The sequence below is a fragment of the Ixodes scapularis genome, unplaced genomic scaffold (genome assembly GCF_016920785.2).
Source record: "Ixodes scapularis isolate PalLabHiFi unplaced genomic scaffold, ASM1692078v2 PGA_scaffold6__148_contigs__length_123643588, whole genome shotgun sequence".
Lineage (NCBI taxonomy): Eukaryota > Metazoa > Arthropoda > Arachnida > Ixodida > Ixodidae > Ixodes > Ixodes scapularis.
In genome coordinates this window covers 98,358,554-98,386,393 of record NW_024609881.1, presented here as the reverse complement: position 1 = coordinate 98,386,393, position 27,840 = coordinate 98,358,554, and the positions used below count along the sequence as shown (strand labels likewise).

Below are 27,840 nucleotides of genomic sequence, written 5' to 3'. Positions count from 1 at the left end.
GCACCGTCGTTCAACTAGTCTCCAAACAACGCGCACACAGCCGTCCCTTCGATCTGCCCTCTGCCCAAGCTATCCAAACGCGTCTTCGATTCTCCGTTTCTACCACTCTCTCTCTCTCTCTCTCTTTTCTCGCACACAAAGGTAGCTTGCAGCGCGCCTGACGCGCCCGGTGGTCTACCAAAAACGAGAGGACAAAGAACAGGACGTGGCCTCGTTCCAGCAGCCGACCTTGTCGCGCGCGCTCCCAGCAATGCCAGTTCGGCTATCTCTAGCCGACCTTGGCGTGCGCGCTCCCAGCATGACCAGCTTGACCACCACGATTATTATTTCGACCAGATTCACCAGCTTGTCTCCCAGCATGACCAGCTCGTCTCCCAGCTTGACCACATTGGCTCCATGGAAAACCAGTTTGACCAGTTAAGACCAGACTGGCTCCCAGCTACACCAGATTGAATCTAAAACCAGATTCGAGTGAGACCATGCTGGTTTTTACTTAGACCAGACTGACCAGCTTAAATTCCAGCTTGCCCAGCTTAAACCAGCTTGATTGCCAGCTAAACCAGTTTAATTACCACATTGACCAGTTTGACCACCTTGATTACCAGCTTGACCACCTTAATTACCAGCTTGACCAGTTTGATTTTCATGCTGGTTTTTCCAATAGGGCACTGCTTTCCGTATACGCTGGAATTGCAGGAAACACAGTTGCGATGCTATGCGGTCAAAGTTTTCTCGTTTGACCGCTTGTGTCGAAGCAGCCATCTTCGAAGTAAACTGAGCCAAGAGCGTCAGTATTCTCAGGCAAGCAACCATCCCCCCCCCCCTCCCCCCCCCTCGCCCCCTCCGAACAGCTCGCTGCCACGCAGCACGTCGATACTTTTCTTTGGGAAATTTGCGTCGCGCAAACAAGTTTAATGCTCTATTCTATCGTTCAAATAGACATTTTGCCATGAGCACGCTCACATGCAGTAGTAAGCGATCGCGAGCGAGCGAGCGAGATTCATTGCAACGTGCTTTCTGCATACTTACACATGAAAAGCAATTTCTGCCTTTTTTACGCGATTTACGCAACCGAAAGCGACGCAAGGACCCACCATCACCTTCGGGATCCGCTGCAATTGTTTCACAAAGACTTGCGTTCAATGAAACGCCGCACTTAATAGTAATTCAAGGCAAAGATCACGTCAGTCGTAGTACGCCAGAGACCGCGTCGATCCGTTTTCTACCCTGAGTAAGATGGCGACGGTCGGTGTTCTCTGCGTCAGCGACGGGCGCCACCTCCATCCCAGAAGTCTTAATAGAACCTCGTTGGACCCGTGACTCTACAAACAACAGTTCTGAAAGTATGCGAGCATCTAAATTGATACTCCTCACTTTACTGAATTTACACGCGTGTGAGACTAAACAATACAACCTTTAGCAAAAAAAAAAACAAAAAACAGCAAGCATTTAATAGGGAGGGTGCAGATCAGCCGGAAACAGGCTTTCGTCGTCGAGGTGCACACTTCTCCACATGGGCCCGAAGCAGACGATGACATGTGGACGCCTACAATTTCAGCCGCAAGTTACGGCGACACGGTTCGACCTCGAGACGGTGTACCCTGGTCCAGCTTCCCGATGTCTCGCTCAGCCGGAAGCCACTGGGAGCACGTTCTGCTTAAATTGCCCCAGATAGTTTCCCGGGGGGTTGTAGTTGCAGACAACGAAGTATGTGCTTCGGGAAGCCGCTTTGCTTATGGCGCATCCCACGTTTGTGGTGGATTTCCAGACGACCTGGGTGAAGTGTCCCGTTTTATACGAGAAGCCTGGATTAGCGTAGTCGTAGTCCTTGATCTCGTTGTACCAGAAATCAACGGGAGTTTGGGCTGCGCGAAAAAAAGAAAAACGGAGAAGAAAATTGGCTGTCTGGCATTTTCAAAAGGGTTCTACACGCCTAGCATTTCTAAGGCCTCCATTCGAATTCCTCTTTGTTATTGGTATAGTGAGGAGGCAAATCAGGGCCACGTTTGTAGGATTCTGCGATTACATTAAGCCGTCACGGTGTAACCTAATACTGTGACGTCACTTGACGTCATGGCGCCAGGTGACGTCATTGTACCATGTAACGTCGCAATGTCACGTGACCCGATGATGTCATGACACCATGACGTCATAGTGTCACGTGACATCAATGCATCACATGATGACATGTGATGTAACACTGTGACGACCCAAAATGCCCGAGCCTGCATGACGATATAAATGCTACGTATTTAAAGACAACAACAAACAAAAGAGTCGGAAAGAAGTTTTAATGGCCTTGAACGCGACAAACGCTGCGAGCTGTGGCCGCATCAGAGACTTCTTGCATTAAACGTGGCCTTGGAGTCGTCTTATAGCCCCTCGGCCAATCAGATGCCTCATCGGCCGACAAAAAGGCCGAAAAACCGTCCGCGATGCGAGAAGCGTGGACATGATGAGCGTTTGCTAGGTTGTTATATCGAATGTGCGAATACCGCCTCAAATCGAGTGGCACTGCGTCATTCTCAATTTTCGCGGTGGAAGGTAAATTCACGCTAGCCGGTTTGTTTAATGGTGTAAAAGCTAGGGATGACAGTGCGTTATACGATTTCAACCGGTATTCGCCCACATCTCTAGTTGTTACGCTGCCTATCAAGCCCGCATGCAGGTCGATGACGGCAGAATGGTCATGACGGTTACTTTAGGTTGGGGCCACCCTTAAGTTCCTTGATACTTTTTTTTACGAGTAACGACAACCAATACAAATCACAAAGCACATTCCACTGGAACAACACCGCGAAACTCAGTCAAACCTCTGCTGTGCGCCGTCATTCGCTTCCTAAAACCTGAACCGTCATGCAGTCGGCACTTCAAAGAATGTCGCTATTAGTATAGGAAGCTCTTATCTAGTCACTTTATGCTGGCCGAGTGTGTACTGTTAAGTTACGAACATAAAGACAGTCGTGTGGATGATAACAAATGCTATAACGTCTAAAATTAAAATTAAGTTTTTTTTCTACATTCATATTTGTGTTATGTTTTCAAAAGATTGGAAAGCGCGAAATAGACCGTAAGAATGAACAAGAAACATGTCTAGAACAAAGTTTTTACGGTGCGGAACAACCGGTTGGAAGCCTTCCAAAAAGACCTCTTCAAAAATCGCCTAGTGCGTGCAGCCATCTTTGTCGTGCTGGGCTGTGAAACGCGTTCTGAGCATGCGCTGTAACTCTGTTGTGCGGTCTATCAGACGCTGAGCTAGCGTCCTCAGCTCAGCGACTCGACACTTTCCGCTTAGGCGTTACCTGACCGGTGGATGATCATTGAGTTCCACTGAGCTTGCCTACCTTATTTATATTCTATTTCACCTTATAATGTACTACAGGAAAGGCTACAAACGCAAGCTCTTGCTCTGGGGAAGATCTTGGCGGCATAAGCTCTCATGCATTTAGCGCAGCTGCCAACGTTATGAGCTTGCGATGCTAGCCTTCAATGGCATACAACCATATACTCCTCTATACTCACAAAGCCTGGAAGATCGCAACAGTAAGCGGCCACCGAAATTGAAACGGTAGAGCGGCTGACAACGAATTAGAGGAGAGCCACGTAACGGGCGCCCCGCTGCGGCGAAACGGTGAAACACATTTCTCCCGAGCGATGGAATGTCCGCTCGTGCTCCTCGCACTCCTCGCTCTACCGCTTCATTTCTCGCCTGGTTTGAGAGCCATGTTTTGGGTCCTTGCCGCTGCAAAAGCTGTGCGCTGAATGCCAGGCTCCCCGAGAAATGCTCTCTGCTACTAGAGATCCTCGCGCTCCAAATCTGAAAACGGGCATTCTATGGCTCCGTCGTCGAACTGCCAGGATTTGTGAGTATAGAGGAGGCTATGGTACAACTTAGGATGAAACGGAGTATAACTGATGGGAGTTAGGCCCAATAGATCCAAAGATGGCGGCGCCTGCCACATCGCCGCCCATGGCCAGCACCGGCGAAGCACTTACTATTGCGGATGGTTGGGGGAGGTATCTAGAAAGTATCGTGGCAGTAAATATTGTTGGACGAGGTATGATTCCAGGCCAGAGCTGCCACTAGAACGATCATGGCACGTCGCGAAAGCCAAAGCTCAGTGAGGGTGACCATTATGATGTTGTGGAGAATAAATATTTCGTTGTGTATGTTCTGCTTTAATTTGTGTAAAGCGTTCTGATAGTCGTTTCTTTACTCCGAAAATGAAAAAAAGAAGTTTCTTTTATGTTGTTTATAGCGTTTATAACAAATGAAAAGTGTGCATATATTCATTTGCATTGATATCTTAAAAAAAGAAAGGTAATGTGAATGTGACATCAGTTTTAGTCTCGTTTCGGCTTTCAACTAAGTTCCGAGACGCGCATCTCAACTGGGGTTGTTAGGCCTAAGTACCGAGTAACACCAGACAACTTGGTTGAGCTCAAGGACACTTGTGACATATCAACGATCGTTGGCTTAATAACAGGTAAGAACACTATAGTATAATTGGGGTATTACAGCGCTCTGTGTTGATTAGTCTCTTTGTCCTCGTCTCAAGCGCTACCATACACCCCCGGCGCCGCGCATGCGGAATGGAGTGTGGGCAAGAGGATCACCGTCGCCTGCAAACAAACCATTGGAATGCGTGTTGTCGGCGGCGTGTGAGTCCCCGTGCTCTCTGTCTCGTTGGAATTGGTGATCTTACGTCTTCCTGGCAATGTCCCAATACATTAGCGGCCTCGTGGAAATTAACGAGGCTCGTTTCACCGCAAAATTGTGCGTGAATACTGTGACATGCGACGATTCATTTCGCGTCAACGCCGCAGAATGAACGCTAAAATCTGATTCGCATGATAAGATTCTGCTCGATATTTTCAGTCATGACGTCGCTCGGGCTGCAAAAGCGTAAATCGTAGCTGAGATGGTGAACGTTGATACTGAAAATCTCAAGCAGAATCAAACCAAGTGGATCAAGCATCCCAACTTGGTGATGACCACAAGTAACAATTATCAACATTTCTTTGTGTGTACTATTTAACTGAGCCCAATACCCCCAACCAACCCTCAAACTTCAAAGTACGTAGAGGCCTTCACTTGATTCTTATCGTAATTACCTGGTCATCGTTTAGTCTACGGGCCGCAGTCGTTTGAACTTTGAATGAGCAGACGACAGCAAGCAGAAATGTTTGAAAGAGTCGACGACAGTTCGAACGTTCATGTGGCCGTTTAAACTTGAAGACGCACTGAACGTAGTCGCAGGTGGTCGGAACAACCTGGCGGTTTTCCCGCGTTCATTTTGGAACAACAGAAAAAATTCTGACGACCACAACTATCGTGAATTTAACTCAAAGTGCATCCCGCACAAGCGATCGTTGTGTGACGACGTCAGGTTTTTCTTCTTTACGGCCCCTATCCAATTTCCCGGACGAAGCGAGCAAACAGAAAACACGTGAAAACTGACCACCAAACGTTTCCCGACTCTTTTGATACAACCCAGTCGCGGCGTTCTGACGAGAAGGCAAGTTTTTGTCTGGTTTCTTCCAAAACAACACAAGAATGCACGTTCCACATGGTTACTTCCGCCCACAGCCCCAGACCGGAAGTACGCCCGACGCGCCACCAACGCGCCGTGACGTACAGAGCTGAGTTCGTGTATATGGCGGCTTTTGAGCTGCAGCGGCTGTTGGAGTGCCCAAAGTGCCGCTGCCGCCATCTGTCGGTTGTGGCTTAAGTCAGAGTGTGCGCATGAGCAGACAGACGCCGGAGGCAGAGAAAACCAGGCAATGTTATTTTGCTTTTTTTATACTCATGTATGTTCGTTCTTTAAAATTTTGACGCGATGCTTCCACCAGCTTTACACAGCTCTCTGGTGAATCATAGCACGATATGTTACGAAGCCGATGTATGCGGTCACCTTGAAGGCTTCACCCGGATTCAGGGGCTAGTGGTATCAATAGGAATGTGCCAGCTAAAGCGCAGGGAATTGATTCACTCTCACTTTACCCCCCCACCCCCCCCCCCTGTCTGACATCTGGCGGAGTAGACGTTATTCAGAGGGAATCATTTCTGTATTTCTAGTGTCCCTTTTTTACTTATTTTCTTGGCTCTCGCGTCACCCCGCTGCGCTTGTGCTGCTGTCAACATGGCGCTCGCGCCGTGCCGACACCTAGTGTTAGCAATATCTCACTTGTTTCTACACAAGGTGTTTGTCTAGGTACAAGGTGTTTTAAGGGTGATTTGTATATAAAAATTGCCGCGGAGGCCACACTAACGCGCTCTGTGCAGGTGAGTTATGCGGTCAATGATGCAAAAACTAGGGGCCTAATCGTCAGAATAATTAGGTTAATTAACTAAACTTTATGAATTAACTTATTAAAAAATAAAGGTGCGGTTGCAATTAGAAACTTGCTGAGCGTCGTCGACAAGCTCTGATTAAGTACATTTTCGCAAGACTTGGGGCGTGTGGGAAGGGATTAAGTTACGATTCACGCAACGAGCGCAAGGCAGGTGGTGCAAACACGCGCCATGGCGGTTTGTTTGTCTCTCATCACTCGCGTTGTTGCAGCGCCAGCATTGAACCCGTTGCAGGATGTATGCCGTCACTTTAGCGCACCCACCATGCGCCCAACAAATTTATAAAATGTACTTATTTCGTGACTTTCGATGACGCTAAACAAGTTTCTAATGTAAACCATGTGGTTTCTGTTGCATTATTTTTAAAATATAATAAACACGTTTAAGTTATTTTAATGATCGTGACGAGTAGCCCCGTATATTATGATCCCCTGGCCGTATAACGCACCTTCACAAACCGCATTAGTGTTGCCTTCCCAGTTTGTATTTTTAAACAAATCTGTCAAATCTGTAAAGCCTGAAAAAACACACACACACACACACACCATGCATCTCTAAAAGCCCAACCCAAAGAGACATCCGTGTGCATACCATTGACCATGAAGCTGGGGCTGCTGGACGATGCAGTGTAGATGTTTTCGCCGTATTTGTTATCTGGACGGTGTTCAAGAGGTGATCCCTTTGGTTGTGCGGCAAGATGATCTGCCCAGTCTTGCGCCAAGAGGCGAAGCTGGATCGTTCGAAGAGAAACAAAACAGAAACCACTGATGGCAAAGATCAACACACCGAAAGTGTAAAGGCAAGAAACACGCTTAAAGTATATTCTAGTACACTGGCAATATCTAAATTATCTATTTAATTTATTTTTAGTGTTTTTTTTTAATTTCAACGGAGCGGTTTACGCGTAGAACTAGCCTGGCAAGTAAGGCGCTTGCTTTAATTCATAAACGTAAAAATTGGCACTTGACAGCTACATTTTGTTGCCGGTATAAGCAGCATAAAGCTGGCATTATTGAATGCAGAGGCGATTGCAAAAAAAAATGCTAAATTCCTCAAAAAAGCACTGATTTTTACTAAGCACCGCTGGTGGCAGAAAGGGTTTATTTACAATGTACTGCGAACATCGAGAAAGCCCCTTGATATCTCGATGCTTGTTGAAGACATCGGTCTCGCGTTCACGTGGCTCGCAACAAACAGCAAACCTTAAATCCACCCTTTTTCTTTTCGTTTTTTAACTTTTTTGCATTTGACATTTAAGACATACGCGGCCAGCGTGTTTGATTGATAAGACCATAAAAATATCCAGTTCGTGTGTGGCGCAGGACTAAGCTATATTACCTGTATTCTTCAAATACAGCAACACGGCTAGTACACTGCTGGAAGCGACTCCATGCACAGCGGCAAGAACACATCCTCTGACAAAGTGCAATCTCTGCGGCGCAGCACGAGGAACCGTATAGACCATGTCATGAAATCTGTTTTAAAACGCATAAGATCACGCTTGCTTTACGAATCTCGATATTTCTTATAATTTTCTATTCCATTTTTGGCTGGTTCGCCTGCCCTTTTCCACCCTTCGCATACTCATTCTCGTGTTTCCTCTTCAGATGGCGAATAAAGTTCGATGATATACGCTGACTGCACCGTGTATAGTTTCGTTGCACAACTTTCAGCGTGCAGCTTGTTTATTTTCTTCGCGACTAATGTAGAAAAATGTCTTCTACGGTGCCATGACTCGGTCTGTATTTATCTTGTCTTCTCGTCCGAATTGTGATGTTCCCCTTCGCGCTGATGGAATGGCTGGTTCAGGCAGCAGTCGGTAACAACGGATTCATTCTTCTACCTCGGTGTCGGTTGTTCGCGTTGTGGTGACGGGTCGGGAAGTCAGCGTTGACAAAGCTCTTCCCATCAAGATACAATTAACGGGGTAATACCGCACCGTTCGAATTGACATTCCACGTGTTTCCTCAACAACACCGTCCAACTGACTTCTCACCGCCTCAAATAGGGTCCAGGACAAGGAGTACGAATGCAACCCGGCCAGCCAAGACGCGCGAAAGCCAAAACCTCAGTGGCAGCTAGCACCCAGCTCTCCTTCTCAGTTGCCCTCACAGCGACGGTTGCGCCTCTTCTGGCGCGGGACAAACTTTCTGCAGGTCTAGTCAGTTCGGTCACACCAAGAGCGGTGACGATAGTCTACTTCACCTTACGATGGACCTCAAGAGACAGCACGAGAGCCATCCAAACCAATCCAGTGCTTTCTGAGTGTCGCGTGACCCTGCAGTCCCGCTCACGGTGCTGGATTGCCTAGGGTGACTCGTAGCGTCCGCAGCGGTCCATCGCAAGGTGAAACAAAGTATGCAGAAACTAAAGTCAAGGGAAATGAGCGGGAATCCGCTAGCTTGCTTGTAACCCCAACCCACTAAAACACAAAACACAGAAGCAAGCATCGGAACAAAGACCAAGTGATAGGCGGACTTACAATGCAAATGCAGTATAAAAAAACAAGCCTCGGTGCAAAGCGCAAAAGGAGAAGAGGGGGGTGAATCTCGCTTTGTTTTAATGCCGAAGCAAACCCACATTTCGCACTTCAAAAGAGTGCGCACGAACGAACGTAGAAGGTAGCAGGGTTGGCTGCCTGCTAAACAACGCCCCTCGAACTATAAGAAAACAATACCTGATCATCTTTCGACGGTGCCCGAGTCAACAAATTATCAGAGCTCAGAGCTCTGCGAGTTATGAGTCGCTTCCGCTCCCAGATCTCAGTCTGTGCGCGCGTGCACTCTACAAACCGTCGCAACAACAGCAAAAAAAGCATGACAAGAAAGACGATGAGGAGTTGTGCATGGCGGTTTCTTTCTTTGCCGCTCCCTTTTTTTTTTGCTTGGTGCTTGGTTTCTTGTTTCGCTCTCGTGTAACGCCATCGAAGCCCGACGCCTGCGCGTCCGTGAAAGGCGCCACGTTACCCCCCTTTCCACCTTTGCTCTTTGCTTTGACGCTTGTTTTTTGTATTCATTTTTTTTTTCGCGTATAAGTCTGTTAGGGCTCCACGCGGGCTAGCAGTTTCCCGCTCATTTTATTTCTGAGCAACAGACTCGCTGACTGGCTCGATTGCGCTGACCGTAGACACACACAAAAAAAAAAAAAAAAAGAAAAAAAAGAAGAAGAAGAATTGTGCTTATTCCATTCCCATTCCATTCCGGGCAAAAGGCACCTAATTACATTCCCATTCCATTCCCCTGAGCGTTGCCGCCATTCCATTCCCATTCCATTCCGAGGTCGTGAAAATGCGGAATAATTCCGGAATCATTCCAACTCCGGAGTGGCAACTCCGCAACACTGCACGCCAGCATGTAGCAGTGGCGACGCGGACACGGGAACAATAGGGAGTTTTCGTAGATCGTTTCCGCTGTCCCGCAACGCTCTCCGCAACCAGCTACGCTAGCCGGAACTCTACAGTGAAGGCCATCGGCGCGCCGGCGCAATAGCGGCTGCTTCGTTACGGAGGGCTTAGCGGAGGAGGAAACTGCTGCGAACGTGAGCAACACATGCAAGCTAATTCTCCAGATAGTGAACGATTCGACCGAGTCTCCTGCCAAATACCTTTTCGCGACTATAGACCGACACGCGGAGCGGCTCTGTTTACCAACACGGCCGGAAGGCCGCGCATGCGCGGTAGCTATGTGGGCAAAACGACCCGGCTCTCCGTGTTTTCGCCATTGAGTTGTGTGGCGTGCGCTCGTTGTGGACGTTGTAGGGACGCTTCTAGCTTTATTTGTGAGTCGTATTTCCTGGCAACGTATGTCGCATGCTATGCCCGAATATTTGAGCTCGCTACCCGAGCCTGAACGGCGGCGGTATCGAAACAAGCTATGGGTGGACGGCGTTGCCTACGAGGATCCGTACGCCGTAAACAAGGCCTGCTGGACTTCCGACGTGAAGTTGCTGCCACCGAAGTCGACGGCTCACGTCGTCGTTTATTTAGTTTTTTCTCCGAGCCAGTTCACGGCCGACACGGAGCATGAGTACAAGTCTCTCGATGCCTACGATTACTTCGAGTCGGTTTCCGCACTGCCGGTGGGATCAGCAGACTGTGGGTCTACGGGAGTGTATTTATTAATTAAATAAATACACACAATGTCTTCAAGTCAAGGTATGCTATTTTTCCTACTCTCATGACCACAAGGTAATACAAGCAGTAACGCTTTGTCCGTTCTGCAGTCTTGGTGGTAACACGTTACAAGTAATGGCGTTACGAGGAACGCGTTACTTTTTTCAGTAAGGTAGTAACCTACTCATTACCTTTTCGACACAGTAACGGGTAACGTACTTACGTTATTATTTCAAGTAACGTAGTTACGTTACTCGTTACTACAATTACACTTCAATTTTTCCCGTGTTTTTGGGCGTCAAGACATGTTTTTCTTTCTGTTTTTTTCTCGTGAGTATTTAGGTGAAACCGTAAAAAGAGATAAAGTAATTATGTTCAGTTTCTGCATGAACGTAATGTTTCTTGATATATGAGCTTATGCATACCTGTATCGTCAAAACCGTAAAACGTGTTAAGTTATAATTTAAAACGTAACGCAGAAGTAACATGCGTTACTCTTTATCGGTAGCGGTAACGCGTTCCTTTTATTTTTAGGCGGCGCGTACCTTAGATTTGCAAGTAACGAGTAAAGTATTTCGTTACTTTTTTTCGGTAACGCCTACGACACTGCCGTTCTATCGCAAATCCCCTTCTGCTAGGTAGCACGGGCGTAGCGAGCCTCCGACGAGCGCTTGGCCGGTGCTTTGTGCGCGAACACCGTCGGAACAAAATCCGGGTGGTCTCGATCAGACGACGGTTTCCCTGCACATAAGCAAGCCTCGGGACGGAGATTGAAATGAAAGCCGCAATTGCCTCCAAGAAAGTGCTTGCCGAGCAAACGGTCGTTCGCGCGAGGCGACCATAATTTTCGATCCACGGATATTATCCACCTTCTATGCATTTCAGAGTCTGCCAGGAACTTGTAGAAGCTCACTCCGCTACTTTTCTTGTACATTTCGGTGAGATTAACGGCAACACAGCTTCGCGGCATGCTGAAATGCTATGACGCCCATGCGAAACGTGCGCCCTTTTGCCCACACCCCCCGGCTCCGGCGCGATTGCAGCGCCGCCGCAGCGCCGTGACGTCAAGTGCGCGTGTCGGTGTATATGGTGCCGTCCGTCGGGTCTCGCGGTTTAGCAGAGATGCAATCAACATCACCTCTGCGGAAAGTGTAAATGTTTCGAGGCTAGGTGGCGCAAGCTACCACCCATCTATACATCCATCCTTCATTTGTTCATTGTGTGAAACCCAACGCCATTTCTATGTGTACATTTAGCTGAGGTACCTTTACGCTGCCGCCTCATTCGGATGTAAAAATGTGAGGGAAAACACTTTTAATTAACCGAAAATATACCTTTAGTGCTATCCTTTGAGAGGTACTTCGTAAGTCTATACGATTTGTATGCGTTCAGTGCCTTACTTTTTACCAAGAAAAACGCAACGTGCAAAATAAATTATATCAAATGCATATTATCATTAACTCTACCATAATCATCATAATCATGTTTCTACTTTTTTTTTGCCTATAAACAAGCATACTTACGAAAAATACCTCCGTTTGCATGCCTCATGTTATTTATACAAGTGACTGCATCCTTTTTATCTGTGATTACATATCTTGATTATTATGTAAAAATTAAGGGAACTCAAATGAAAAAGCAGGGGCATTAACACTCATCGTGCACACTAGCTCGGGGTCTTTATCGCCGTGAAGTATTCAAAACATGAATGTAGTTGCAGATGAAAGACATTTCACCCTGATAAATTGCTCGGATCATATGGCCCAAGGAAACTGTGTGTACAGAAACGGGCTCTAAAGTTAATAAAATAATTCACGAATTAAATATTTTAGATACAGCTTTTGAGCATAGTTTGATGTATCTTTGACTTAGCTGTCAAACCTGGCTGTGACATTGTGCATGTATAAAATACCAAAAAATCAACACGTTTTACGGCGGAGGCATCCTCGTTGCGTTTTAACTTTTTCCTTGTATATGTGTGCGCAAGTGTGTACGCGCAGTGGAGTGCATACCGGCTGTGTCGAATAGTACGACACCTACTATGATTGTATTTTAACGCAGAATACGATTTATAAGCCTATTTTTATGGAGTTTCCTAATGTTTGAGTATAACAAAAAGCCGACACCGAAAAGCAGGTACGATTACAGGGAACCAAATAAAAAAGTCTCCCGGCATAAATTTGAGCCCACCACCTGGCTCGCTTAACTGGCTCACATTTGTGTGCCAGGTTAGTAAAGTATATAGAAATCATGCTTAATAATTAAGGTGTTTGTTTTTCGTTAGACAAGTTTACCTTTCCAGGATTGCGTGGGCATTTTTTTTTTTTTTTATCTTTCGATTTTGGTGTCGGCGTTTTGGAGTGAAAATTTGCGGGGTACAGAGCGACCGCAATGCGGGAGTGGTTCCCCCGCGGCAGTTAAGAAACATCTTGGGTTTCGGGAGTCTGCTCGGACAGAGACGGGGGGAGCCCGCTCTTGGAGGTGCTTGTGGCCTTTAACCGAGTTTGCCTGTAAATAGAGGGTTTTGCCGGTCAGTGTCGAATTGTCGCTTTTGCCCGATGCAATAATTTAGCTGTTGGCGCCCGCCAGGCTGACAGCTCGCCGACCATTGGAGAACCGTGTACCACGTAGGAGGGGTGGAATTTGAAGAGATCAGTCGGTCCCTGAGAAGAAAGAAGGCCCCTACGGGCCTAGAAAAGGAGTGCCAAGAGGATCTTTGGATTCGATTCGACTGAGGGAGATGGGGGACGGCGGTCGAGCCTCTAGACGAGCCAGGATGGTCTCCCAAGTTAAGACTTGTAACCAGGGTAAATAAATGCACATAATTCTCTACAAGCAGTGAGTCGACCCGTCACTCAGCGACGTTCGTGCCACCTTGCTCCAGACCATCGAAGCGGAACCTGCCTCCCACACCACCGGGAGGACCAACAACCTAGCTAGGTGCTTTGCCGACTATGTTATATAAATAAAAGTTTTTTTTTTTTTTTTTGTTCTGAAAACTGGGTTATTCGGGTTTGGTAATCGATCGGAGCTGGCAAAAGCGAACTCAGTCACGCAGCGCGTGAAGCTGCGGTAGCATGCTTCGCGGCCTTTCCTGTCAGGTTGCGCAATCTCATGACGTCTTTCAGAAATTACAGCGAATCTTCGGTAGGCGGTGCCATTCAGACGCCCTTCTGTTCTTCCCAGGGGGCCTATCATACCATTCTGTACTTACCAGTCTTTGTCAGTGTGATCAAGCTTGCGTATTTTTACAGCGCAGCTGTTAAGGGCTAGTTTCCACAGGTTCTTGAACGGCACCAAACAAATGTCGACACCCATGGTCGACACAACACTCTGGTTTCCGCCGTCGCTCATAGATGTCGGTAGCTGTCCATAGTGTTGTTTGCCAGTTGTCTGCTTACCGCCGTCGCTCATAGATCGCAGCAACCTTTCAGCCTCGGCAACCAGACAACCGGTTGCTGCCGCCGCTCGTAGATGGCGGCAACATTTCTTCGGAGGAAGAAGAGCGGGAACGGAACGAGCGGCGATGTGGGCAGCAGCGCGAATGGTTCCGCAACCGCCGCGACGCCGTTATTGCCTAAAGTTCCACTGCGTCGAGTGCTTCAGATTCTCTTGCGAAAGAAGAGATCGCTCGCCTAAAAAGCCACCGCCGAGAACAGAAGCTACAGCTCCGCTGCTATTCCTTCTTCACCAGAGTGGAAAGGATGAAAGATATTTTTTATCGTTTTCTTCTAGGAACCGTTAAAGTATTTTTGCGCACTTTTATAATCTGTAGCAGGAATATCTTCTTATTATAACGGCAGAGCCGGCTACATTCATCCACGTTTAGTTTATTTATCATGCAACTTGTTTATCTCATCCTACACCGTATTTTAAGATTAATCGTGGACTTTGTTTTGAAACGCTAAATCAGCGACGACTTAAATAATTCATTTATCATCAAGCACGGTAGATTTTATGTATGAAAAAATATTGTAAAAGTGAAAACCTATATTTTTATTTTGTAAACGCGCGTAAGCGTGGCTTCGATAAGCCTCAGCATATTCCATTGTATTGCTTTAAAAATTGCGAGTTACCAGCGGGGTGAGAATCACTCGGGGCGTCTTTTTCAGATACACATGCTTGCAGCACACGCTTGTCGCCTTCCGTCGTGCTTCGACTGCTCGTGCACGCTCGAGGCTCACGTGACGCCGAGCATTATGGAAAGTAGGAAGCTCGCTTTCCACCGGTCATATCTAGGAGGCCATAAAGACCTCCTAAATAGAAAAAGATACCGTTTCATTGTTCTTCAGTCCAGGCACTCCGTGCTTCTTCCTGTAGTAATCATGGCGCTGGCGGCACTCATCACTGTAGACCGAGGGGTCCTGGGAGGCCTGCGGGTTTTCGAGTTACGGAGAGTAGCCCGAAAAACATAAAGTTAGCTCAATCGAGCCTTGCAATTTTCAATTTGATAGCATAGTCCAATACACTTACAACGATAACGAAAAAACCCGAAATATAAATCGTTATAACCGATTATCCTTCAATCGGGACTAGAAGCTAATCATTTCCAGTCTAAAAACTCTACAAACTGATCGTTATAAGCGGTACATCGTTATATGGGGTATCGTTATAAGTGGATTCCGTTGTATATAGCGCTAGCCTCGGGAATTTTTGTGAGCGTGGCGTGTCGACGCTACGATGTCAAAGTGTCACGTGACGTCATTACTTCACGTTAAACTATGACGCAACGTGACTCAGAGACGCCATATGTCACTATGAAGCCACGTTACAATGTGACGTCCCGTGGCACTGAATTCACGAGACGTCATATTGTCACATAACATGACGCCACGAGACAGAATGACGTCACTTGACGGCATGATGCCACGTGACACTATGACTTCACGTTAGACTGTTACGTCATGCGACACATTAACACGTTAATGTGTCGCATGACGTAATGTGACAATGTGACGTGACGTGTTAACTACGTTAACACGTCACGTCACATTGTGATGTCACGTGACTCCACGACGTAATGTGACGTCGACGTGTCTCGTGACACTCTGTAACTCCCTTATACATTAACAGAAAAAAATAGCAACGTCTATTTGAGTGGCTTCTTAAACGGTATTCGCTCAGGGGAGAAATTCCAATCTTGGCTCACCGGAATGAGCATCGCGTGTTAACAACGTCACGGTTTTGCACGGAGCCACGCTGACGTACACATCCCAGGCGGATGGGGGAGCATTTGTTCGGGGCGCACAAACGTTCCCCGCGATTGGCGTTGGATCTCTTTTCAATTAGCGGTATGTCATTCGCGGCTAACATGGCGGCAGCGCTCGGGGGCATGCTTCGTGACAAAGAAATGGCGGCCGCTTTATGGGCCAGAAAAGGGTCGGGGCATTGTCGTCAGTGTATGTACAGGGTGCGGCCGTAAAAACTTTCACATTTGGCACGCCTAGCAAAAATCGAATTTCAAACTTACATACCTGAAATTGGGCCCACGAACGTCGTTTATTCCAAAGTTTTTTGCCTATTTTTTTCAGACGTCAACTCTGGAGCAGCGAATTATTAGAAAGATAACAAAAATGGCAGACGTGCATTTCCTATGGCCTATACCCGCCCGTTCGCCGTCTGCTATCTGGTTCGCGACGCCGCTCCCAGGTAGCGCACTGAACGCAAAAACGCGGGAAACGCCGCACGAAAGGCTGGTGTCGGGCGAGATAATCGCGATAGAAAGTGATTTGAACGGAATATATGAACGATTGTAGAAATTACCTGTTTCAAGTCAAGTTCTGACAGATCGTCATGCAAGCAAGAAGACACCATGATGTGACAAGATAATTTATTTGCAGCTGCTCGTCTTGTTAACAATTGCGTGTCGCTCTCGAAGACAGCAAGCACGGCTTCAATAATCTCCTCATTTTTCAACAGGCTCTCACGTTCACTGACTGTATTCTTCTTTTTAAAGTCTTTTCCACTCACAAAACGATCCGCCCAACTCAAAACAGTCGGGCGTGAAGGCGGGCGTTTATGAAATGCAGTGCGAAATTTTCGTTGTGCTGTGGCCACCGAGTTTCGCTCCACGTACCACTTGACTGCCTGGGAACACTCACTTGCCGAGTATTGCGGCATCGCAGGGCGGCGCGGAAGATATTTTGATAATAACTACAGAAGATAATGCAACAAAAACAATAAATAGGAACAATCATGATGCCTCAGCAGCGGCACTCTTGATTATAAAGTTGAGCTTTCACCGGGAACGGACCCGTCAACAGATAACCAGACGACAAAGGAAGACACACTTTCGTCTGCTTTAGAAAATATTTTTATTAAACGAGGGCGTCCGCCAGTTTCTAAATTTCAAGTAAAAAGGCATAATCGTTCACATATTTCAGTAAAATCCCTTTTTATCGCGATTATCTCGCCCGACACCAGCCTTTCGTGCCGTGTTTCCCGCGTTTTTTGCGTTCAGTGCGCCATCTGGGAGCGGCGTCGCGAATTAGGTAGCAGACGGCGAACGGGCGGGTATAGGCCATAGGAAATGCATGTCTGCCATTTTTGTTATATTTTTAATAATTCGCTACTACAGAGTTGACGTCTGAAAAAAATAGGCAAAAAACTTTGGAATAAACGACGTTCGTGTGCCCGATTTCAGGTATGTACGTTTGAAATTCGTTTTTTGCTACGCGTGCCAAATGTGAAAGCATTTACGGCCGCACCCTGTAGAATACGAATGACGAAAATAATCCGTGGAGAAGGGGAACAAGAGGGACAAAGGACAAACACAGATCTCCAAACACAGCTAGGCGACTGGTGCGCGACCGAAAAAATCCGCCTGGGCCCGTTTTCTCGAACGCGAACCGTGGGTTAAAGTTTACTATTGTCCCTAGAAGAGGAAATTCTAGGTCACGTGTCTGGGAGAGCAGGGGCGCCGAAGGAGGAGCAGTACCCAGAAGCAAAATGGCCGCGACTTCGCTTAATGAGGGCTAATAGTTCATCATGGTTCTGCTAAACATTCATTTCGATCCGCCTGTTATATCAATGACGCACCATCAATTTATTAGCACGTCAAGCAAAGCGGTAGTTCAGAGGGACTGCTAAACTAACCGACGGCAGCATTCCGCGAACGTGTCACTCTTCAGCAGTCCGGGATCCAAGACATATGACGGTACATAAGCCTTGCAAGTGTTTTTATGGTGAGTAAAAAGATGTTTTGCGAACGAGTGTTGGTATATATTTATACTAACACGTTTAATTTGTTACACTATGCACGCCAACTCGTGAGCTGCGATTACTTTGCGGAGAAGGGGGGTTATCCTCGATAAAGTATTCGTTCCGGGTGAACAGCTGGGACATGGTATTCTTTTTTTGTTCGCAGTGCGCCGACAGTATGCCGACAGTATTTAGGTTTCTACATATACCCCGTGGCCAGCAATTCAACAGTGACGAGAAGCTTAGCTACTTGTCACCGGTGGATCGGTTGGGCAAAAGGAAAAGGCTGCAAACAGTTGAGACCAGCAGGAATCGCAGAAACGTGCGTCGCAAGGAACAAAAACGAGACTACAGCACCGGCGTTGCCAGACTGGAAGGCGCACGGGAAAGTTATGCGTTGTTTATGGCGAAATATATTGAAGGAAATGTTTCTTACATTTTCTAATATTCGTCGGCAAACTTTTGCATAGTAGCTAAAATTTCTTCGTACCATCTGAAGCAAATAAATTGGTCTTCAAGCACAACATTACTATATTTTGACTTAAAATACCATACTAGATCGATAACAACCAGCGGAAAAAGAGGATAAACAAAATGACTGGCTTGTTTCACCGATAGATGGCGCATCTTACAGCCCAATCAAAAATAATTATTGTTGTTCTATATCCAGCCGTTTATTACAGTACCTAGGTACTTTTTTCCTTCCTAGGCACCATGGTTTGCCAAAATGGGTTTACCATCGTTTCAAGAAAACCGGCAGTGGTCTTGGCATCGAACCAGGTGCCTCTCCATCTCCAGTGGAGCGCTCTACCAACTGAGCTAACCAGGGGTTAGACTTTAGTAGAGCAAACGGGTTTCATCAGCTGCCACCAGTCTAATACCCGATTCACGCGGTAGCGTAAAGGTACCTTTGGCACAGGTACCTGTAGTAAAGGGAGCTGGAGATCGTAATCCCACGGCGCATAAAGGTCCCTTTCGCTAAGGGAGGTCCTGTGTTAAACGGAGCTCGCCAAGCTCCTTTTACAGCTACAGGGAGTAGCCTCGGACCCACAAACTCAAAATAGAAGCATCGACATATAAATATGACTTGTTTAATGCCTTATAACACATTGAACACATAAAAAGCAAATTATGAAATGATTCTGAACACAAATGTGATGGAGTAATACATTAACGAGGAACCTATACCCCAGCTAGCAGGTAGCAGTGGCGGCACGTGGGAAACAATGTCTGATACGAGCCCGAACGCGATGGACCACTGCGAGCTCTTTTCTGAGGTTATAGACGAGTCGTCCGACTCTCGCGGCCAGGACCTTTTATCCTCGTCGTCGTCCATCCCTTTCGATGGTGTGACTGGCGTAGCGTAACCGTGATACTCCGACGGGGAATATTTAGCTACATGAGCGAGAACTTTGCGGAAAAATGGAGCTGCTAAAAAAAAGGTCGCCCGCCTCGCAATAGAAACTCGTAAACGCAGATTATTTAGAGCCAGAGTGGCCAGACGGGTCAGACTTTTTCAAGGAAAGCTCATTTAGCTTAGACTTAGAGAAAAAAAAAATTGCCGCAAAAGCCAACACAAAAATATTTAGAATTTATATGTGATATTTCGCGCACAATAATCAAAAACTGCGCGTCAAACCGATTTTGAGGAATAATTGTTTATCACGCGCTCCTCTCGCGCTTAAGCTGGAATGCAATCGACATCAACTTAAAGTGCTTCATTTATTTATCGTGTCATCAAGAACGCCGTTTACAACAGGTACCTTCAGCTAAGGGACCTAAGCTAAAAGTGCCTTTACGCTGCCGTGTAAATTGGGTATTACACCAACATGGGTGAAGCTTGCAATTTAAGGTTATGATTATAATGCAGTTAAATACAAAGATGCAAGCGAGCTGGACAAGAATGACGAAAATAATTCCTGGAGAAGGGGAAGAAGAGAAACAAAGGACAAACAGAAATCTCCCAACACAGATAGGTGACTGGTGCGCGACCAATTTGTGTTTGTCCTTTGTCATAAATAGGTATCTAAATACAAACGTAAAAGCTTGTATAAGAATTAAAAAAAAACTAAGATACAATTTATTTTGAAATTCAGTATTAAGCTAATTATGATATTCCACAATAATTGGAGCCCATGAAACTCACCAAGCATAAAACAAATCCCAATAAACTTTGCCATACTCACGTAAGGCAGTAGGTCTAATGGTAGAACTGACGCTAACAATTAAATAAATTAGAGTAAAGACGCAGGCGAGCTGGTGACAAATCATAGTAGAAAAACCCAGAGACAAGGGGCTAAAAGGACAGAACAACACCGTCTCAAAACCAGCGGAACAAGGATTTAATTAGACAGAGTCTTCCTTCTTCTCTTCACATCCCCTTTCCAGGCTCCACATTGGAAGGTATCAAGCAAAAACACACGTGTGTGTTTGCAGTCGTAAGTGTCCGGTGAATACATAACCACTAGACCAACAAAAACGGTGGCGACTCATCGTCCAAAGCAAGCCATTAGCACCCAAACAACGGTTTGGTAAGATCTCGTTATAGACATAATAAAGAAAGAACAGAAAGAAGAAAGAAGAAAATTAGATGAAATCAAAACATTGGACAAAAACGCGCGCACGACTGCAGCCTTGACCGATCAGTGAATGCATCAACACTAGACCCACAAGAACGGCGGTGTCTCATTGTTCTAAACTAATCATTAGCTCGCGAACAACTGCTTGGTACAATTTAGTGATAAACAAAATTAAAAATAACTATTAAAAATCATCCCATTAGCTAGACAAAAAAAAAATAGACCAGAAAGACAAGAACTTCTGTGTCTGCTCATCCGAAGTCAAAGAGGGCCTACTAATACAATTTCCGGCGCTGGTAATCCTTAGTGTCTCCTTAATAACCCTCTTAAATGGATCTTTTTCTTTGCTAACAGTCGTGTCAGACCATCCAGGGTAACAATTATTGCACTCACTAAGATGTTTTACAATTTCAGAGTTGACCGAAGAGGAGTTAGCCGCTCTTTTGTGTTCTAAAAGCCGGTTGTTAAGGCAACGGCAGTTTGACCTACAAATGAGAACCCACATACCAAAGGAATTTCATACACTACTGCCATCTCACATTTAATTAGCGGATCTCTATGATTTGTTTGGCAACCATACTTGTCACCCGAAAAAGGAGTGAGCTTACTTAACTTAAAATCATTTTTGAAAGCAACATATACACCCTGGCTCTCTGCCAAAGCCTTGAGGTTGTGAAAAAAAAGGTGGAAAAAAGGCAAGTACACCCACTTCTCAGGTTTCTTGCGGGGAACCTTAACGGAACCGAAATTAAACAGAACATTCCTCAACTCACTCACCAGGAGAAAAGAGCTATAAGCTGCAGCAACCAGTCGTGACATTTGAAAAGTAACACTTTCATGAACATAGTGAAAACAAGACTTGCCTAAAGAATTTTTGATGATAGAGCTGCTCTTTTCGCTTCTTTCGTGTGGCAACTTCGAAATGGCAGCACCAGTTTCGGGGTATCTTTGCCATAGCTCAAGCACAATCCTTAGGATTGGAAAAATTTTAAAGCTAAAAACTGAATATCGCCAGAAATGCAAATGTCACTGAAAAAGATGAGTTCCGGAGCTTGATCCTTTATAAAGGAAATCCAACTGAACCCGATAGTTGCGACATAGGACACCGAGCTCCATATACTAAGACCGCAAACAATTTTCACATACCTGGTCTGATATAAGAGGGGACTAAGGATGGTGACGATGAAAATATCAAACTATTAATGTGGCGAGAGGACCCGCGTTACGATGGGCACTTTTCTCTCATTCTTTCTGGTGTCTCGTTTTGCGTTGTTGGTGGGCGTTGCTGCACTGTCTCCTTACGCGCGCTTATTTTTGCCCCGGTAGCAGCGGGCCTGAACCCTAGAAACAGGCGGCTTGGCTGGGTTTTGTTGAAAAAACCACGGCAATCGACGGGCCAGTCCATAGCCTCCTATATTTTGAGAAAGCTTGGCAGATCACCACGAGAAGCGGCCGTCGAAACGGAAAAGGTGGAGTGGCAGACAACGGATGAGAGGAGAACCACGTGGCTGGCTCCCCTCTGCGGTGAGACGCCGAAACACGCTTCTCTCGAGCGAACAAGTGTGTGTCGGGTCCTCGCCGCTGCCAACTCTGTGCACTGACGTCCAGGTTCCCCGAGAAATGGCTCTTGGATGCTCTCTGCTGCCAAATCCTCGCGCTCCAATTCTGCGACCGGGCACTCTACGGCTCCGTCGTCGAGCTGCAAGGTTTTGTGAGTATATAGACGAGGCTATGGCCAGTCAGAAGACATCAGCGGGCCGGATTTGGCCAGTGGACCGGTGTTTGGAGACCTCTGGACTAAACGAATCAAACATGGGGTAAATGCGCCGTGAACCTGGGCATTGTTTTTCTTCCCACGCGTGATTGGTCGAGCCGCGGGGATGGTAAACGCTCAAAGACCACGAGGGCCATGACGGGACACTTTTCGCGTTGTTCGATTGTCTGCATCCGATCGCAGTGACGGTTGCAGTCGGACATTGTGTGAAAAGGAGTATTTTTAACAGTGTTTCTACCTTCCACGAATGACCGTAAAAAAATATGCCCCCCCGTGGCCGCCGATAGAGCTATCGCACATAATGTGACATTTGAAATGCTTGAAATGAGACAATCTTACCCCAACCTTAGGTTCCTCGCGACTTTGGTATAGCTCTGCGGTATGGGCTGCAAAGCAAAAATGAGAAGTTTATTAAAGCACGATACGTACGAGCCCTATTATCTTTCAGCTGATCAAATAGTCCGAACATGAAATTCGCAACCCATTTTTTTCTTCGGATCCAGTGCTGTGCGCGAAACGCCGTTCCAAGGAACGACGTTTCTGCAACGCGTTCTTTTTCAGGTGTAACGGAGGGGCGCCTCCGTTCCCTTTTGCATCGCTGGAACGGTAACTTTTTACGTTATCGAATAAACGGCAGGAGAAACGGCGTTTTTTTTTTTTTTTTGTCTATATATCCGCAGGTTTACAGAAATTTAGCTGACATTTACGCACTTCTTATTATTGCCTATTTCAACTTACGACTTCAGGAGATGGAGAAGTGAGCGAGAGATATTAAGAAAACAAAGGACCGTAATATAATCGTGGGGGAACTATACGTAAAGTTCGATGTGGATTTTTTCGCTCGCTCGCCTTATTCTACTTGATAATGACCCGGCGCAATATTCAGTTAAAATAAGCGAACGTAATGTTAACGAAACGACACGTTCTTATTAAAAAAAAAAAAAAAAGAAAACGAAACCGACACGCGTTCGTTTTGAACGACTGGGACTTGTAACGGAAACTCGTTCTAAGATGGAGGAGGAACGAGCATTTGTTCTGGTTTTGGGGGAACGTGTATACAACACTGCTTGCACTACACTTCTCCCAAAAACTGCACGTACGCAAAAAAAAAAAAGAAAAGAATGAAGGATTGTTTAAGATTATATATTGTCCACGATAATATACATTGATTGGATGGCACTGTATGCTATAGGGTATCACAATAGGGTTCCGTGTTTTCGGTATCTATTTTTCGTCAAATGGGGGCGGGGGGATTATTAATGGGTGTTTATTTTTTTTTATTTGAATCGGTATTTCACGATGTCTAATTTCAATGCCAGAGAGAAGTCGGCATTTATCGAGCTTGTGTCGTAAAGCGACTATATATTTACTGGAGAAAATATTATAATTTATGAGTTATAAATTGTAATATTTCCTCATGTAAAGCTGCTAAAGATAAGAGAAGGGAACAGGGCAAGGAATGTAGTTTCGATAAAGATAAACAACTACAAGGACAGGTCAGTGCAGGTGTGTTCCGGTAAAAGGAAAAAACAAAATAGGGTAAACAAATACTTCCCGTAAAGCTGGCGTTTTTTTTTCTCCTTATATGACAGTTGAAATTTAGGCTTTTCGGTTTTCACCGATTAAAAAAACAAAGTCCTTGTGGGTTAATGTTCGGTGTATACGGTATACACCAAACACACGGAAGCCTAGAGGCTAAACTCAATATCACGGTTGCGAAAAACGTGCTCGCGTATAAGGTTCAATGCAGCGTTATAGAATGGAGGGGGGGGGGGGGGGGCACCAACACTTGGGTTCCCGGGAGCAGCCTGGGGGTGTCGCATTGCGCATGCGCTCAAGTTCTGAGCATGCTACACGGGAAATGGTTTAGAAGAGCAAGGAGATGAATCAAACATTTGGATTCTAGGCTAGATGGCGCAAGCTACCACCCGTTATAAAGGGTACAGCCATCAACATTCATCCACCCGCCCACCTAAAACTCTCTAATAACTGTTACATTCCGCTTAGCGTACTTTTATTTTAAGCTATATATATATATTTTCTTTTCGTTCGAGTGTCCCTCGTAAGTTGTAACAATAGTTTTTAAAGGAATGCTGAACCAAACATTTCACTGTCTATAATAAGTGGAGCACTCTCTTTCTATGAGCCAGCGGCCGCCAGTATGCGCCAGCACACGCAACGACATTCACGCATCATATCCCCCATTCAAGCTTAATAAGCTTGAATGGGGATATCATTACGTCAATTTCGTTGCACGTGTTCGCGCACACCGGCGACTGCTAACTACTGGAAAGAAAGTGCGCCACTTATTATAGACACTGAAATGTTTGGTTCAGCATCTCTTTAAGCGCTACCTGACACACTTTAGTTTATTCAACAGTTAGAAACAAAGATACAAGACGCAACCGATCATTAGCTTAAACCCTCCACTGCTACCTTGGGTAAATTATATAAAAAAGGCTAAAACCACTTTTACGACTGTGTATACTATCTTCCACTTTCAGTCCGACCGCGCAGACGTCGCCTTGATCCGACGGAGGCAATCAAAGAGCCCTAAGAGTGCAACGGCATTTCGCTCATTAGAGAGTTTTAGTAGACCGTTCCCATGACTCCGATAACGGTACCCGATTCTCTGCCACCGCCTCCCTTGCGCATGCATAGTATCGTTATCGGGGCTATCGGAGGTATCGCAACGATCTACTAAAACTCTCTATTATTTTTTGTGCGTTTTGTATCGCCAACTAAACCGATCGCGCGCAGAAAAAAAAAAAGAAGCTTGATCACGCTGCATTTCTTGTGTCTGATTGATTTAGCCCATGGCGGCAAACGCACAAAAGCGACGGGCGCCGTGACGATGTACTTTTAGCGCCGCTTAATTGATCATTTCGGTTCGTATAGCGCCAGCTGCGTGGTCAGAGTAGATGGAGAGTTTTAGCAGATCGTTACGGTGTACCTCCCTTCGATAATGATAACTCGATAAAGAAAAATGACGACGCGTTTGCAAAAGGCGTTGCCGCCGGGATATACAGGGTGTCGTTATCGCAACGGTCTACTAAATCTCCCTAACGTAAACCGGACGAAAGTAGCCTGTATTTTTTTTTCTTCGTTTTTTTCGGATTCGAACGTTTGAGCAGCACGTACGGGGTCTCGCAACAGCAGCCGCAAGGTAGAGCGTCGAAAGAGCAGCAGTCAGCAGGAACCTGTTCATGGCGATGGTTCTTCGGAGCAGGCCGTTGCAGTACATCACGGCTCAAAAACAGGTGAGCTATTTATACCCTTACCCTGGTTTCCCGGAATGGAAGTCGACACCGGGGAGCAATCAGAAGGCCTCGTGTCAGTTGAAAAAAGTTTTCATCACGTGTAGCAGTGGCATCACTGCGTATGCACGACTGATCGCCAGAGCGTAGGTAGATATCAAAGGTGGAACTAGGACGACCCTTGCCGTAACTTGGCACACGGCTAAGGCTGTGGTCCAGGTGAGCCAATGAGAGCATAGTAGGGAGACACGTGGCTGCCTCCATCTCGCAATTGTGGATGACACAGAGGCCGGGACAAGCCCCTCCCGTGAAGCCCTCCCACTCTCTCCACCTTAGCAGGGTGAACGCTGTAGAGGAGGCGAGATTCTTCTTGCCTCCTCTCCAGCATTCTCTCTGCGAAGTGCAAAGAGTGGGCGGCTTCTCGGGAGTTGCTTGTCCCACTTAGTTGCGCGCAGTGCTGCCCAAGTCACGGACGCGAGAAAGAGGAAAGCCGCTTTCTTGAGTACTGTTAGTGAAAGGCTAATCTCCGAAGGGGGAAAAAGCAAAGTCTGGGACACGCAAAAGTTGGCCCGGGTAAGAGGAAAGTTTCGCCTTCCCCTCTTCTCTAAGCGCTTAGATGACGCTGTCGCCCGTGTACCTTTGCTAAGGCCTGTCACGTGATCTGCATCCGTCGCTCTGATTGGCTCGAGGTGGTCGAAACGTTTGCTCTTTGCCAAGCTTTGGTGAAACGAGGGCAGTTGTTAGCTTACGTAATAAAAAAATAAACGCGCAAACCAATGTGTTTGCGTTAGTTTTGGAAGGTGGAGGACATGTACGCCTCCGTTTTTCTAACAACGAACAACTGTAGTTTCAAGGTTTAATTTCGCACGCACGTGTGGAAAGATAACCTAAATAAGCGAAAGTTCCGAATGGAGCACAACACGATGAATGCAAAATTTGAAAGAAAGAAAGCAGAACAGGTGCACTATTATTTATTTATTTATTCTAAATATCATATCACTGTCACGAGGCAAATACAGAGGGAAGTTACAAGCACAAGGACTGTCTTTTTTCATTTCTGACAAAACAAATTTTGGGTAAACAAACAACACGATCGTCATTCGCCACATACGTTCTTTCAAGAGCCCCATTATCAGGGAAGTCTGTTCGTCTTTTCCAAAACTGCATGCAGTTTGCTCCATGCATATGACGTCAGTGGCGAGTGATAGCCTTGTCGCCTGATGTCATGACTGAGAGCGCGGGCGGCCACCTACATTTGTGGAGAGCATCCAAAAGCTTGTCCTACGTCATTACTGCCTAAACGTGTATACTGAATATGTGGAGAAGTAGGAGTACCTATTTAAAGTACATCCCGTGCTTAATATAAACCTTTTCATCAATCCCACCTTTTGTTTCTCTCAGTTTTTCGGGAATTAAATTAGAAAACAGCGCTCATAACAAACAAGAAACAATTACTATTTGAAAAGCTTCGAGACTCGGAAAAAAAAAAAGAGAACACAGACCACACAGAGCCTCAAACACAGCTACGATTTATTTGCCAGTCACACAGGTATGCTGAACCGAAATTGAAAGTTCCAAAAATAATGGCCGAACAATCTTCCAGGTTGGTGCAATAACTAAATATTGCCGCGCGCGCTGGCCAAGTAGGCAGCGCGCGCGTGGCCTAATGGTTATCGCGCCTGCCTCCCACGCGAAAAGCTAGGGTTCGAATCCTGGGAGCGATATGTCTTTTGTTTATTCCTGTAACTTAGTGTTCTGGAGAATTCGAGAATCATGTTGCTTGTTCCAGGCCCGAATGTTCTACGCGTCGAAGTTTCTACGCCGATTATTCCAGAAGACCACGCATGTACATAAGGGGCTCCGCGTGGCGAGCCGCAGTCAGTTTTCGCCCCAGCGTTCGACTCTGCTGCAACGCCGACTTCGACGCCCGCGACGCTTTGTTATTATCTTTTGTACTCTTTTATTTTTAACACAAGTTCGCCACATTAAACGTTTATTTCTTCCTGTTCATCTATTGTTTTTGGTCACCACCCGTGACATATTGGTGGAGGTGCGGGGTAACGCATGCCTGTGCAGCGTTCCCCTCCGAGGGTTCGCAGTGCAAGTCCGACGCCAAGCCCACGAAGAACCGACGAAGGCACTACTGAGATCCGGTTCAGCCGTCGCACCCAAGGCCTACACCCGGAATTCAGACTTCTGCCGCCCAGCACCAAGCAGCCAACGAAGCCGACGATGGCCGACCAGTCGCCGACCCCCGCCGCTCCTGCCGTCGTCTACCTGCCCGCCGCTCCCCGTACGCCGGCTCCCTTCCACGGCGAGATCCATGAGGATGTCGAAGACTGGATCAAGCACTACGAGCGTGTGGCGCGGCACAACGGATGGACTGCGGAGCAGTGCCTCCAGAACCTCTACTTTTCGCTGGAGGGTACTGCGAGGCATTGGTTCGAGAATCACGAGGCTTCGCTTACGTCTTGGGACATCTGTGTGGCCGAGTTGCAGCGGACGTTCGCCACCCTGCACCGACGGGAGAAGGCAGAAGATCTCCTCCGAATTCGAACGCAGGG

The 27,840-nt window shown here is 46.5% G+C and overlaps 1 protein-coding gene across 1 annotated transcript in view; it reads right to left on the bottom strand.

Moving 5' to 3' along the window:
- Positions 1 to 1,626: 1,626 nt before the first annotated feature.
- The window catches only part of LOC8041395 (protein PRY1), a 78,092-nt gene continuing 51,878 nt past the window's right edge, over positions 1,627 to 27,840 (bottom strand). Inside the window, exons 2-5 of the mRNA XM_040221292.3 lie at positions 22,359 to 22,405; positions 14,741 to 14,839; positions 6,947 to 7,085; positions 1,627 to 1,865 (exon numbers count right to left, since the gene is read on the bottom strand). Of these exons, the coding sequence (XP_040077226.3) occupies positions 1,627 to 1,865; positions 6,947 to 7,085; positions 14,741 to 14,839; positions 22,359 to 22,405 (524 nt within the window). The remainder of the gene's footprint in view (positions 1,866 to 6,946; positions 7,086 to 14,740; positions 14,840 to 22,358; positions 22,406 to 27,840) is intronic.